Source organism: Puma concolor, chromosome B3, assembly GCF_028749965.1.
Source record: "Puma concolor isolate L17-30 chromosome B3, mPumCon1.1.hap2, whole genome shotgun sequence".
In the NCBI taxonomy this organism is placed as follows: domain Eukaryota; kingdom Metazoa; phylum Chordata; class Mammalia; order Carnivora; family Felidae; genus Puma; species Puma concolor.
Genome location: NC_141672.1, coordinates 46,237,866 through 46,253,857, shown reverse-complemented (window position 1 = coordinate 46,253,857; position 15,992 = coordinate 46,237,866). Strand labels below are relative to the sequence as shown.

Sequence of the window (15,992 nt, the reverse complement as noted above, 5' to 3'; positions counted from 1 at the left end):
TCCCTCTTTACTCTCATATCAAGGCTTCGAAGACTTGCTCAGGAAAATACTGCTGATGTTGATAATCAGAGGATCTTACCAGGGGCACATTATGCCCCGGGATGAAAAACTTTCAAAACTGTCCTCCATCTTCTCTTCTGTGTGTTATGATGTGTAGCAGGATGGGGGTGATGGTAGAAATTATGGTAATAAATGTAAACTATGTTTTCTAGAAACATTTTCATTTCATGGAAAAATGATAAGACCACAGCAAACTATGGGGTGCCTGGGTGGCTCAGTAGGTTAAGGCTCTGACTTCGGCTCAGGTCATGGTCTCACGGTTTGTGAGTTCAAGCCCCGCATCAGGCTCTGCGCTGACAGCAGAGAGCCAGGAGCCTATTTCAGATTCTGTGCCTCCCTATATCTCTCTCTGCCCTCCCTCCCTTGCTCACACTCTGTCTCTCTCTCAAAAATAATAAACATTAAAAAAAAAAAGACCACAGCAAACTAAATTTGGAAATGTGAAAGTCTTATTTTTTTAAAAACCAGGCTATACAAAGACAACTGAAAGCCATACATGAAGAAATTTCCAAAACAAACAAATGAAAAAAATCACACCTACAAAATTATTTACATGTTGAGGGCCCATATTAAAAAACATGGTCCCCAGTCCAATATAGACATAGAGAAACAGTCTACGGTAACACACCTGGAAGAGGATTTCTGTAGTACTTCCCAGTGTATGACACAAACCAAATGAGGAAACCCCTTGAAGGTACTTCAATGTTCAGAGGTTTTAAGACCTTGGCTTTGATGATTTTGAAGGTAAGAAACAAAATCAAACTGGCTTCCACTGTGACATGCCAGTGGCTTCAAGTCAGTGCCTACAATCATAATGCTTCTGAATGGCCTTCTATTTGGGGGCAGAGCAATCTGTAGGCATGAAAGTTTTTACACACTCCCTGTTACTATATTACCTTAATAAAGACAAAAAGTTGTCATTAAACTCTTTTAAAAATATATAACGAATTTTCTAAAGATAACATTTTTTTAAGTCCAGATTCATCAATGATGAGTAAAAAATCTATTACTTCCCTAAGGTCATTTCCTTAACTCTGTCTATTCCTGCTTAAATGCAAAAGCTGATAGTTTCTGATTGGTAGAAAGATCTAAAGGTTTTTGCTTTTTTGGCAAATTGAGATTCTCCTTTGCTTTTTCTTTCTGGTTTTCAGTTTCATGACTTTCATCAATCACACGTTTTCGCTTCTTTGCTTCAGCTCCATCACTTGTAGTACCTCCTTTGGCCTTGGTAGCCCATGCCTTTGTAGAAATATGGGAGAAAAGATTTTTAGGCAATAACAAAGAACTAGGAAGGAAATGATTTCCTCACTTTTTTAGGTAACAATCCTGTATATAAAAAGCAGCATTAAAAAAAAAAAAGCAGGGGCATCTGGGTGGCTCAGTCTCCACCACCTCATGCTCTGTCTCTCTCTCAAAAATAAACATTAAAAAAATTTTTTTTTAATTAAAAAAAAGCATAATTAGTACTTGAATTGTTAAGCTAATCATTAAGGATTCTCATTGTTAACAAATGTCTTATTAATTGCAGAGCAGGTTAAAAAATTTATGTCTACCTCTGTAATATTTCAACCTAAACTCTGCTTATATTTAACCATATTAAGTGCAAAATATATAACTGCAGGTACTTTTTTTAAAAATGAAACTTTTTATTTTGAGATTTTTCATATGCAGTTGTAGGAAATAATACAGAAGGATCTCGTGTACTCTTTTCCCAGTTTCCCCCAATCATAGCATCTTCCAAAGCTAATATATCACAACCAGAGTACTGACATCAATACAATCCTCCCATTTTTACTTCTACTCATTTGTGTGTATGTGTGTATGCATATTTAATTCCCATGTAGGCTCCACATTCAAGATACAAAACAGTACCATCACCACAAGGATCCCTCATGTTGTTCCTCCAAACTACATTTCTCATCCAGGCCCTAACTCCTGGTAATTAGTTCTCTGTTCTTCATCCCTATCACTCTGTCACTTCAGGAATGACATTTCAGATACTCTTTTGGGGCTGGCTTTATTCAATAAGCACAAGAACCTTAAAAAGTTCAGTCATTTCCATCTGTCTCCTAAATCTTTTTTTTTTTTTTTTTTTAATTAGAGAGAGAGCAAGAGCGTGTGCATGAGGTGGGGAGAGGGGCAGAGGGAGAGACACGGAATCTCAATCCCAATGCAGGGCTCGATCTCACAACCCTGGGATCATGACCTGAGCCAAGATAAATATTGGACGCTCAACTGACTGAGTCACTTAAATCTATTTTAATATGTAATAGTTCCTCCTCCTTTCACTTTATTTCCTTTCCATTTATTTACTATAGAAAAGAGACCCTTTGGAGCTGTAGAATTTCTCACATTAACAGACTGGATTAAGGTTTAACTTAAAAATACTGATTACATTTTCAAGTATTCAAAAACACAATCACATTTTTTACTGCATAAGATCATTTAGATACCATTTATCTAATTCTTTATTATCCTTTTATAAAGTCTTACAAAAAATGAGAAATACAAAGTTGCCAATGAGATTCTAAATAGGCTTGAGGTGGTTGGACCAGTTTCTAGCTTCCTCATTTTGTAATAGCTCTATTCTTAAAATTCAGTTTATCAGCTCTATTCTTAAAATTCAGTTTATCAAGGCAAGTATCTATTTCACCAGGTGAATACTGCATGCCCATGCCGCATACTGCATCCCTGGGGAAATGATATCTGAGGATTTAATTGATATACCACACACATTCCTTCCCCTTGCAACAGAAAACTGCTCCTAGCCCTCCCTCATAAGGCAGAAATTTATACAAGGGGCAATAAGGTACCAGCCACCTGTCCTAATTTCCACATGAAAGGCTAGAACAGAACACCAGGTCTTCCACTGCCCGAAAAGCAGTACTCTCACTTTGACTTTGTTTTTGTTTTTTAAAGTAAGCTCTATGCTCAATGTGGGCCTTGAACTCACAACCCTGAGGTTAAGAGTCACATGCTCTATCGACTGAGCCAACCAGGTACCCCAGTATTCTCATTTTATATTCAATGTGGAAGTAAATAGCATTTTAAAAAATTCTGCTTTTTAAAGAAATTTTTTAAGTTTATTTATTTATTTTGAGAGAGAGGTAAAGAGAGTGAGTGCAAGCAGGGAAGGGGCAGAGAGAGAGAATCCCAAGTACCCTAAGGTAGTAGTCCAAACATGTACATTTAATTTCATTTTTACTTCTTAATTTTATTTGCTTTTGATTTGTAAGTAATGTACTTTTTCTTGGGGTATCCTCCTAACTTACAACATGCAGGAACTTATACAGATATAAACAGTACATATGCCCCAAATTTAACCATTAGCACTAATAACTATTACACATCCATATGTTTAGAACTAACATTTCAGTTATTTAATTTCCTCTCCACCAAGAGTTTACCAGAATATATGCAATTTCCAGAACAGAAAAAGGCATTTTCTATAAGAATTTTTAAGACCTAGGGGGCACCTGGGTGACTTAGTCGGTTAAGTGACCAACTTTCGGTTTTGGCTCAGATCATGATCTCATGGGTTCATGAGTTCAGGTCCACGTCAGGCTTTGCGCTGACAGTGCTGGGCCTCCTTGGGATTCTCTCTCTGCCGTTCCCTGCTTGTGCTCTTCTCTCTCTTTCTCAAAATAAATAAACAAATTTGAAAAAAATAAAAACAAAAACAAAACCCCTGGGAATTTACTAAGATCTCAATCTCAGCAAAATTATTCTTACCTTCCTTTCTTCAGGTGACAGTACTCTAAATCGAATCATTCCTTCTTTTATTATGTCTGCTTCATCTGAAAAGTCAGGATTGTCAGACAAAATATTACTTCTGTTTTCTTCCAGCCACATCTGGAACCCAGTCTTTGGCCTAAAATAGCAATTATTGAAAAAATTTCATACTTAAGACACAGTTTAAAGTGCTTTATGATTTTTCAGGTTAGTAATTAACCATTAGTCTTTGCATACCTATATATACTAAGAAAGACACAATTAATTACACTTGTTAATATTCATACTACATATTACCTAAAACTGCTTGAAGACCATGGAAATAATGAACTGAAAAACCCCTTGTAAGATCAATTCAAAGGGTTTACTCACATATGTATTTTCCAAGTGGAGCAACCATGAACTCTGCACTTTCAGCTCCTTTTTGGAATGCTGACAGGCTCAAGGTCTCCAGTTTCACTCAGCCCCTCTGGCCCAGTAAAATTCTTCCAATCCTTGGTGGGTTCTTTCTCCATTTCCAAAACCAGCTATCTTTAATTTTTACTTTTCTCAAGCTCCTATCCCATCCCCTCACCATTGTTCTCACAGATGACCTGGGCGTGTATGTCCTTTCTCATATAATTATTATGTAAAGCATACACACAGCATACTTATCAATTTCATTAGACTTGACTTTTTTTTTATGTTTATTTATTTTTGAGAGACAGAGACAGACCCTGAGTGGAGGAGGGGCAGAGAGTGGGGGAGTCACAAAATCCAAAGCAGGCTCCAGGCTCTGAGCTGTCAGCACGAGCCCAGTGTGGGGCTCAACTCACAAACCATGAGATCATGACCTGAGCCAAAGTCAGATGCCTAACTGACTGAGCCACTCAGATGCCCCTAGACTTTGCTTTTGACACAAATTATCTTTAGGTCACAAGTGAAGATTTAATGCAAACATTTAATATTTACTGAGCACTTACTATCTGCTAGGTATTGTTCTAAATACTTTGTGTGTATTACCTCATTTCATCTATCATAACCCTGTGAGGGTAGGTGCAATTACTATCTCTATTCCATAGAGGAGGAAATCAAGGCTCAGAAATGTGAGATAACTTAGGGGCGCCTGGGTGGCTCAGTTGGTTAAGTGTCTGACTTCAGCTCAGGTCATGATTTCACGGTTCGTGGGTTTGAGCCCCGTGTTAGGCTCTGTGCTGACAGCTCAGAGCCTGGAGCCTGCTTTGGATTTTGTCTCCCTCTCTCTCTGCCCACCCCCGCTTGGGCTCCATCTCTCTCTCTCTCAAAAATGAATAAATATTAAACAAATTAAAAAAAGAAAAGAAAAGAAATGTGAAATAACTTACTCTAGGTCACACAGATAGCCAAAGGCAGACCTGGGATTTAATACCTTGGCAGTTTGACTGCAGAGTCCCCATACTTCACACAGCAGCTGTACTGGCCCTTACTACACTGTAACCAAATGGATCTTGAATAACAAATTTAAATATACAGCAAAAATTAGTGGCAAAAATACCAGAGGAAAATGTTTATGATAAAATTTTATTTTACTTATTTTTAAACATTTATTTATTTATAAGGTTTATTTTTGAGAGTGACAGAGTGCGAGCAGGGGAGGTGCAGAGAGAGGGAGACACAGAATCTGAAACAGGCTCCAAGCTCTGAGCTGTCAGCACACAGTCCCAGGCAGGGCTCGAACCCATGAGCAGCGAGATAATGACCTGAGCTGAAGTCGGACACTCAACCGACTGAGCCACCCAGGCACCCCTATGATAAAATTTTAAATGGAAACAAGACCACAGGTTGTAACATTCCATCTCTGATGCAGAGCCCACTAAATGTAGAATCTTAATTTTAATAAAAAAGATTTAAAAAATTATCTTTATGAGTAATTGAGGGATTTTTGTCTAAATTTTTTAATTTTTAGAAAAACAAGCTATAAAAAATATTACTAGCATTGCCTAATTTGTGGAAATATACAAATTTCAAGTAATCTTAATATAATTCTACTTCCAGAAAAATAATAGAACAAATCAAAACAAATGGTAAACAAAGTTTCTTGAATTTCCTGAAATTAATAAACATTCATTTTAATCAAACTTGAAGCAATGTCACAAATCTAGCTAACAGCAGGCAATCTCCCTGCCCCTAAACAGCTGTTTTTCAAAAGAAAAACAAAATTGAATATTTCTCTTCTGATTCAGTTTATCAATACTCATGACAAAATATTTAGTTAAACAGTTATAACTCCTTAATGACATTCCAATTAAATAAGTTTTCTGTATTGAAAGTACAAAAAATTGAATCTTCTTAAATAAAACCTTCACTGCTTAATACCTAATTTGAATTCAGGGCAAAACAGAAAAAATAAAAACCAAAGCTACCCCTCAAATTAAACTGGTTAACATGAAGGATGCCTGCTAGCTCAATCGGTAAAGCATATGGCTCTTGATATCGGGGCTAGGAGTTCGAGCCCCACGTTGGGTGCAGAGATTACTTAAAAATAGACTCTTTAAAAAAGTAGATAGATAAATAAACTGGTTAACAGGAGATATTCAATGATAAAAATGAAATGGTGACTTTTTCTTTTTAACTGAGGCATTAAAGTTTTTTTAAAAATGTTTATTTTTAAGAGAGAGAGTGCGAGTATGGGAGGGGCAGAGAGAGAGGGAGACACAGAATCTGAGGCAGGCTCCAGGCTCCAAACTGTCAGCACAGAGCCGAATGCGAGGCTCGAACCCATGAATGGTGAGATCATGACCTGAGCCAAAGTCTGATGCTTAACCTACTGAGCCACCCAGGCACTCCTTAACTGATGCATTTTAAATAAATCCAGCATTTAGAGAGATCACGAAATGTAACATATTGCACTGGCAAACAAATAGGATACAGGCAAATAGGAACTCATTGCTGGAGGTATAGAAAATGATACAAGATTAATGGAGAAAAATTTGGCAATGTCTATTGGAATTACAAGTGCACATTAACTTGAATCATACAGATATCCATCTTACGGCTATATGTATATGTGAGAAATGACATTCATATAAAGTAATTCATTGCAGTACTACTTGTACTCTAGCAAAAGACCAGCAATCACCCTCTGTCCACCAGTAGAGAACTGAATAAATTATGGCATATCCATTCAATGGATATAAAAAGATTAAATAAACTGTGTAGTAATATGAGATGATCTGCAAAAGCTGCTATGTGAAAAAATAGTAATGTACAGAACAATGTGTATGCTACCATTTCTGTTAAAATAAACAGATAAATACAAGTGTTTGAACACTTACAGAACAATTCTGGAGGGCTATGTAAGAAATTTGTTGTAGTGACTATTTGTAAAGAGGGGAACTGAGTGGATATGGAAGATATTTATTCTTTTTTTTTTTTTTTTTTTTCAACGTTTATTTATTTTTGGGACAGAGAGAGACAGAGCATGAACGGGGGAGGGGCAGAGAGAGAGGGAGACACAGAATCGGAAACAGGCTCCAGGCTCTGAGCCATCAGCCCAGAGCCTGACGCGGGGCTCGAACTCACGGACCGCGAGATCGTGACCTGGCTGAAGTCGGACGCTTAACCGACTGCGCCACCCAGGCGCCCCGGAAGATATTTATTCTTTATCAGACTTTCTTTTGTATCCTTTCACTGCTTCTCCCACTTAACTATATTTATTTTAAAACAAAAGAAGAATTATAAAATATATGTTTTAAATTTTAATTTAAAACAATTTAAAGCACAATACAATTTATTTTATTTTATTTTTAAATTTTTTTTACGTTTATTTTGAGAGACAGAGTGAGATAGAGCATGAGCATGGGAGGGGCAGAGGGAAGAATCTGAAGCAGGCTTCAGGCTCTGAGCTATCAGCACAGAGCCCGATGCGGGGCTTAAACCCACCAACTGTGAGATCATGACCTGAGCCGAAGCAGAACACCCAACTGACTGAGCCACCCAGGCGCCCCGTAAAACATAGTACAATTTAAAACACATATATAACTTATCAGAGCATACCCAAGTATTAAGTAGACATTAACCAATATTTATGGCCTCCTTAAAGTTATGTATTCAGGGATGCCTGGGTGCCTCAGTCAGTTAAGCATCCAACTCTTGATCTCAGTTCAAGTCATGATCTCATGGTTATGAGATTGAGCCCCGTGTTGGGCTCTGTGCTGGGCAAGAAGCCCGCTTAAGATTCTCCCTCCCTCAGGGCACCTGGGTGGCTCAGTTGGTTAAGCATCAGATTTCAGCTCAGATCATGATTTCACACTTTCTGAGTTCAAGCCCTGCATCGGGCTCTGTGCTGAGAGCTCAGAACCTGGAGCCTGCTCTGGATTCTGTGTCTCCCTTTCTCTCTCTGTCCCTCCCCTGTTCTCTTGCATGCTCTCTCTCTCTCTCCCAAAAATAAATAAATATTTTAAAAAATTAAAAAAAAAAGTATTCTCCCTCCCTCCCTCTCTCTGCCCTTCCCATGCTCTCTCTCAAAATAAATAAATATTAAAAAGAAAGTTATGTGTTCAGAATGTCCACCACCAGTGCCAATGTATTATTTGTAACAGTGAACAAGACAGTTGCATAATTTTGTATTGCTGTTTCTGTATGTCTTTTATTGGAATACTGAATCTTGAGAATAATAAATTTATCTATGTACTAACCTTTGACTTTCAGTGTTTTGAGGACATGGAGCTGGGGTTTCAGATGATGAATTTTTAGGATTTTCTTCATTCGCATCCTCATTCTTATCAGCTTGGGAAGTTCTTTTCTGGAAATAGGATGCTGCAGATGCCTGTAAAAACAAACATAATGAATACTGCAACAAAAATCTAGTACAATTTTATACACTACAATCAAGTTTTGAAAAATATGGAAAAATATTTATAATTATTTAGTATTCTTATACCAACATGTGAAGTCCTGAAGTTCTCAGTTGAATATAAACATGCCTATAGACATAAAACCCAAAAAAACTATTACTTCAAATTCCATGTTTTCTAAATGAATAAAATTATATAAAATGGAAAAGATAAAAGATCTATTATACTAATGACAAATGTGAGGTGAAATACCAAATCTGGGATGAAATCTAGAAGGCAAAATCAGAATACGGAAGAAGGAAAGATTGGGGCCGGCATCATCATTAAAAAAAAGATATGCGTCAGAATCATCTGGGAAATTTTTTTAAAAGCCAGACAGATGCCTGAGTCTTTGGGGCCTGAGTGTACACAGTAAAACCTTGGATTGTGAGTAACTTGTTCTCCAAATGTTTCACAGAATTAGCACACATTTCTAACAAATTTTAACTTGATAAATAAGCAATGTCTTGCAATACAAGTAGTATGTTACACCATGATCACAACTGAGCCAATGTTTTTCTCTCTCTCACTGGCTGCAAGATTGTGTGTGATCATCTCGCGTGCTCAGATGCTCAGTCTCAGGCTGCAGTGTTTGGCAGAAATCAGTGATTTTTCAGAACATAGGAAGGTGCCCACAACTGGCCCTAGTTTATTTTTTGTCACTTCAAACACCTGTGGACAGTCCTCCGCTTTTCCATACAAGAGTAAGCTTAGGAATGCTTTGTTTCATTCTAGGCAGGCTGCCTGCAGATATAGACCCTTTCCCCTACTGCCTTATTGATAGTTACATTAAATACAGTGTATGACAAAACTTTATTAATACTGTATGGTAGTCAACATTGTGCAAACGTATACAATGGCCCCCATGAAGAAAGAGATTCCACTGAGCCAACAGATAGCAGTGATTCCATTAATGATAGTGATAGCCGTCCTACACAATAACCCTCTACTCGTCTCCCTCACACCAGCCATGAAGGTTTTCAAAGGTAAGTGCAGGTTAATTTATTTTTCTTTATACTTTGTATTTTATTTATTATTTTGTATTACAGTACTGTAATCATTTTTATGTGAATGTTTTTGGGTTGTGGAATGAATCATTGGAGTTTCCATTATTTCTTATGGGGGAAATTCGCTTTCATATACAAGTACTTTGGATTACAAGCATGTTTGCAGAACAAATTATGCTTACAAACCAAGGTTTTACTGTATATATTTTAAAAAGTGATTCTGAAGCAAAATCAGATTTGAGAACCACTACCCTCCCTAGGCAATCAATGATAAACAACTGGAGCCTCCTTCCCCATACCTGAAAGAGTGAACAAAAACTAAAGCAAGACAAACAGATCATGTGCTACTTGTTGCTGATGTGGGTAGTTGAAATAGTACCTGCTTAGACTTTGGCTTTGGAACTAGAGGCTTTATAACTGGAGACTTTTCATTATTTGTAGCTCGACTGAGTGCAGATTTCTTGGATGATTTGTTCATATTGTCTAAAATATTAGTAGAACGTGCTGAATTCACTGAAATGGCTGGCTCTTTGGAATTGGCTGATACCTAAAGAGCAAACTACTATTAGCATTTTATGTTTAAAGAAGAAAAACTCCAAGAGATTCATTTTTCCTCTAAATTTCTGTTAAGTCTAGGGGCGCCTGGGTAGCTCAGTTGGTTGAGTGTCCAACTTTGGCTTAGGTCATGATCTCATGGCTCATGGGTCAAGTCCCATGTTGGACTCCCTAGTGTCAGCACAGAGCCCGCTTCAGGTACTCTGTCCTCTCTCTCTGCCCCTCCCCAACTCATGCGCTCTTTCTCCCTCTCTCTCAAAAATAAACAAACATTAAAAAAAATGTATATTTAAGTGTCTTTTAAGTCTATATTGTGTCACATTTGGAATTGAATACATTTTGTATAATCCATATTAAGACTGACACACATATTAAATATAACACATCCCTAAGAAAAACAGGGACTATCGTTCAAAACCATAGGTATTCAGAAGATAAGTCTTAGCCCAAGCATGAACTAGTGCTGCTTTCAACTGTTTTCACAAAGATCTGTTTCAATCTTTAATGTTTCCAAGTCTTAGGAGGGTCATCTGGTGGTTTGGAAATATTTCTCTGTATTAAAATGTACTTAAAAACATGTTAAGTATCACTGGAAAGAGTTTACCTTGAAGGGGTTTACTCGTCCTTGGTTGCTAGAGATAACTGCACCTTTCATAAGAAAGAAACCCTCACTTAATAGTGGTAAAACATAGAAGACTTCTGACTTCTGTAATAATAGGTCATTTTAATCTGTATTATATAAAAACAAATGTGCTTTGCAACTTTAGAATTAACAACTCTATATGACCTCCTATCTATTTTCCAAGACAAAATAAAAGTAAAAGCTATTAAATGGAAAGTATCCCAACTTCTCACTATGAAATATATAAACCTGTATAGATCTATCCTTTTCTCCTGTTACCATGGAAGAATGGTGCCTTATTTTAGCTAAGGTTAATAATTCATCTACTTGTGCTCTAGATCCTATCCACTCCTGCTTTGTCAAGAAACTTGTCTTATCAACAGCTATTCCATCTTTGGACTTTTCACTCTTCATTGACTACTCAAGTTTCCTAACAAACAAAAACAAACCCTCTCAATTTCACATCACCTCTAGCCACCATTTATTTCTCCCTCGTCTATACAGTCAAATTCTCAAGAGTTGTCTACATGGTTATTCCCAGTTCCTCACTGCCCCTACATTCCAACATCCACAATTATATGGCTTCCAGCCCTACTACCCTATAGAATTTGTTCTTGCTAAGGACTCAATAAACTCCATTTGGCCAAATCTGGTGGATAGTTTTCAGTCATCATCTTATTTGACCCCCTCAAAAGCATTCTACATAGCTAAGTGTTCTTTTCTTCTTGACACTGTCTTCTTCCCTTGACTTCTGAGATTCCCCATTCCCACCTCGTTCCTCTTTGATCTCATTCTCTTTTGATGGTTCCTCCTCCTTAACCTCCTGGGCCTAATGTTTAAATGTTGGGGATTCCCTTCCCTAACTGCAATTCTTTAATCTCAAATAAACTCTCATTTGACTCTCAAAAAAAAAAAAAAAATGTTGGGGATTCCCTAGGCCTAAACTCACTTTTCTTCTCACTTTATATCCTCATCTATGCCCAGGGTTTAAATTGCTATGGTTATGCCAGTAATTTTCACTTTACATCTCCCTCCCAGACTACTTTTCTAAGCTCCTAACCAAAATATCCAATAGTAATTCATCATCATCTTATCAAAATCTGCATTTCCCTAGTGTTTTCTGACTCAGTAAGTGGTTCCACCATTCACTCATGTATTCAAGCTGGAAACGGAGTCTTTCTTTACACCCTAAACTTCCATACTCTCTACATCTTTTTCAGAAACACCTCTTCAATTCTTCTCATTCTTTCATTGGTCACCACCACCCTATCCAAGCCACTATTCAACGTCACTTTTGGAATTCCTCAGTAGTCTCCTTATTTGTATTCCTCCTCTGCCAGTGTGCCGTGCTATGCCTGCTTAAAGCCTACAACAGCCTCCCAGAGACCTTAGAATAAAGATCAAAAATCTTTACTGTGGCCTACATGGATCTGCACTATTTAGCTCTTGTCCATCACTCCCAAACCACTCAGCACCACTTTCTGTCTGTGCTCTTCACACCACTCTTACAATCTTAGCACATGCTGTTCCTTAAGTCATACACTTTTCCTCTGCTTCTGCTCTCACCCACTTTTGCCTAGCTGACTCTTAATCATCCTGCAGGTCTCTGCTTTAAACATTTCATGAGGCCTCCCTTGGGGTCCCCACCTATCTATCACCACTGACTAGATTAAAGCAAACTATTATATACTCCTCTGTACATGTTTTTACAGGTAAATTTTAAAAATCAAAGTAATTTATGTACATGGTTTAAAAAGTTGGGGAGTGCCTGGGTGGCTCAGTCGGTTTTAAGTGTCTGACTCTTGATTTTGGCTCAAGTTATGATCTTATGGCTCATGGATTCGAACCCCATGTCTGGCTCTGTGCTAACAGCACAGAACCTACCTGGGATTCTCTCTCTCTCTGTGCTAACAGCATAGAACCTGCCTGGGATTTTCTGTCTCTCTCTCTCTCTCTCCAAAATAAATAAATAAACTTAAAAAAAAAAAAAGTCAGTTGGTACTATATAAGATTTATGCAGGAATCAACCATGCATGTCTATTTGACTTTTGGTATCTCCCACCTAGTCAAACATAATAGGCATTTAATAAATATTTGTAAAATGACCAGCTTCGCAAACAAAATTTCTGATAAAAACAAACTTAGGATGGCAGAGTATGTGTGTGGGGTGGTTTAAGTACATATATCACTTTAAAAGACTACTTGAACAATTTTCCTGATATTACAAAATCACAAATATTTCTTACCTGACTTCACAGCTGGCACATCAGAGGAGTTTGCATTTTTGGAAAATGGATTCTGTCCTATAAAATAATTAAGATAAAACAATGCAGTGTAAATGGGGAGATAAAGTTCCTCTCTATAATCAACAATCAGCAAAGGTGTCTTGACACAGTACAGGTATTCAGTTTTCCTCAGCCAAGCAAAATGAGGAAAGCCACAAAATATTGCATTTCTCATCTTTAAACTGCTTTAAAAATGTATCTTACCATACTTATGTATTTCTGGTTTTTCTTCTTTATCATCAGCTTCTCCAGTATCCTCTTCATCTTCTTCAACTTGGTTTCTGAGCCTTAGCTGGCTCCACTCTGTAGCAGTATTACTGTAACTAAAAGACAATAATATTATTCAATTAAGAGCTATGCAAAGACCAATTAAATTTTCAGAATAGTAAAGAATAATTTAAACAACTGATTATTTCTTACCCAGCATTCAGCCCTTTTCTGAAATCTTCCTCTTCTTCTTCTTCCACCTGGGTTGCTGCCAATTCTGCTGCCTTTTCCACAGCCAGTTCACTAAGTCTTTGGGCCAATATTAATCTCCGGGAACGAGAAGCATATTTAATGGCTAAATTCACAGCATTTTGAGTCATTAAATCAGCAAGTTCCACACAACGAAATTCCCGCTCCAGTTTACAAGAAAGCTAACCCAAAATGGAAAAAAAAAAAAAAAAAAAAAAATCACATCAAGCAAAACTTTTAAAAATAAGAGAATGATACTACTAGTATCTGAGAAAATACTGGTTTTCTAGATAATGTATCTCACTGATTCTAAGATGCATAGTTTTTACTCAGTTTAGCATCTCTGAAAGTAGGAAGCATCTTACAATTTATGGTGGGTCAGAGTTTGCAGCATTTTTTTGGCTTATATAAATAAAATAATGGTGCATTTTACAATCACTAGTAGCTTAGATTCAATGAAATAAGGCATGTGATTTCAAGCTATTAATTACAAAGGAAGTAAGATTTTCCTTTAAAATTCAAATGTGGTTTTCTTAAACTCATTTTGCTGCCCACCCACCCTCATCCTGCCCTCATCAAATAGGGTAGCAAATTCAAAGAAGGAATAAATTATAAATGATTAATTAGTTATTATTTTTCCCAGAACTGGCACACAAATACTACAAGTGAATCGGGGGGGGGGGGGGGGAGGAGGGAGGCGGGAGGAGTAGATTTATCCACTCATTTTTTTTAAGTGTGATTGTCTATGATTTCCAATTACCAGAAATAGTTATACAACTTACAAATAAACAACTTCCTTTTTCTTGCTGTATTTTAATAAAAATTTCAATAAAAAACAAAGGGCATTCATTAAATATCTTTGAAAACACTTGATTACTTTTTTTTTAAGTTTATTTTTTTTTTAGTTTCATTTTTTGTTTATTTTTTAATTTACATCCAAGTTAGTTAGCATATGGTACAACAATGATTTCAGGAGTAGATTCCTTAACGTCCCTTACCTGTTTAGCCCATCCCCCCTCCCACAACCCCTCCAGCAACCTCTGTTTGTTCTCCATATTTAAGAGTCTCTTATGTTTGGGGCGCCTGGGTGGCTCAGTCGGTTGAGTGTCCGACTTCAGCTCAGGTCATGATCTCGCAGTCTGTGAGTTCAAGCCCTGCATCAGGCTCTGTCCTGACAGCTCACAGCCTGGAACCTGCTTTGGATTCTGTGTCTCCCTCTCTCTCTCTCTGCCCCTCCCCACTCATGCTCTGTCTGTCTCTCTGTCAAAAATAAACAAACATTAAAAAAAAAAAAAAAAAAAAAAAAAGAGTCTCTTATGTTTGGTCCTCCTCCCTGTTTTTATATTATTTTTGCTTCCCTTCCCTTATGTTCATCTGTTTTGTATCTTAAAGTCCTCATATGAGTGAAGTCATAAGATTTTTGTCTTTCTCTGACTTATTTCCCTTAGCATAATACCCTCTAGTTCTATCCATGTAGTTGCAAATGGCAAGATTTCATTCTTTTTTATTGCCGAGTAATACTCTATTGTATATATATACTACATCTTCTTTATCCATTCATCCGTCAATGGACATTTGGGCTCTTTCCATACTTTGGCCATTGCAGATAGTGCTGCTATAAACATGGGGGTGCATGTGTCCCTTTGAAACAGCACACCTGTATCCCTTGGATAAATACCTAGCACTGCAAATGCTGGGTCAGAAGGTAGTTCTATTTTTACTTTTTTGAGGAACCTCCATACTGTTTTCCATAGTGGCTGCACCAGTTTGCATTCCCACCAGCAGTGCAAAAGAGATCCTCTTTCTCTGCATCGTCGCCAACATCTGTTGTTGCTGGAGTTGTTAATGTTAGCCATTCTGAAACGTGGTATCTCATTGTAGTTTTGATTTGTATTTCCCTGATGCTGAACACTTTTTCATGTGTCGGTTAGCCATCTGGATGTCTTCTTTGGAGAAGTGTCTATTCATGTCTTTTGCCCTGGGTTATTTCTTTCTTCACTGGGTTATTTGCCAGTTATATACCCTTTCTTCACTGGGTTATTTATTTTTTGGGTGTTGAGTTTCGTAAGTTCTCTATAGATTTTGGATACTAACCCTTTACCTGATATGTTGTTTGCAAGTATCTTGTCCCATTCCGTCAGTTGCCTTTTAGTTTTGCTGATTGTTTCCTTTGTTTTGGAGAAGGTTTTTATTTTGATGAGGTCACAATAGTTCATTTTTGCTTTGGTTACCCTTGCCTCAGGAGACATATTGAGTAAGAAGTTGCTGCGGCCAAGGCCAAAGAGGTCTTTGCCTGCTTTCTCCTCTAGGATTTCGATGGCTTTCTGTCTTACGTTTAGGTCTTTAATCCATTTTGAGTTTATTTTTGTGTATGGTGTAAGAAAGTGGTCCAGGTTCGTTTTTCTGCATGTCGCTGTCCAAT

General features: G+C 37.4%; 1 protein-coding gene across 2 annotated transcripts in view; it reads right to left on the bottom strand.

The window, feature by feature from the left end:
* Positions 1 to 491: 491 nt before the first annotated feature.
* WDHD1 (WD repeat and HMG-box DNA binding protein 1) overlaps positions 492 to 15,992 on the bottom strand; it is a 66,875-nt gene continuing 51,374 nt past the window's right edge. For both annotated transcript variants that reach the window (XM_025919629.2, XM_086709698.1), the window contains 8 exons: positions 13,535 to 13,752; positions 13,319 to 13,437; positions 13,076 to 13,132; positions 10,812 to 10,855; positions 10,032 to 10,199; positions 8,448 to 8,578; positions 3,793 to 3,931; positions 492 to 1,299 (listed from right to left, as the gene is read on the bottom strand). In XM_025919629.2, the coding sequence (XP_025775414.1) occupies positions 1,099 to 1,299; positions 3,793 to 3,931; positions 8,448 to 8,578; positions 10,032 to 10,199; positions 10,812 to 10,855; positions 13,076 to 13,132; positions 13,319 to 13,437; positions 13,535 to 13,752 (1,077 nt within the window). In that variant the 3' untranslated portion in view covers positions 492 to 1,098. The remainder of the gene's footprint in view (positions 1,300 to 3,792; positions 3,932 to 8,447; positions 8,579 to 10,031; positions 10,200 to 10,811; positions 10,856 to 13,075; positions 13,133 to 13,318; positions 13,438 to 13,534; positions 13,753 to 15,992) is intronic.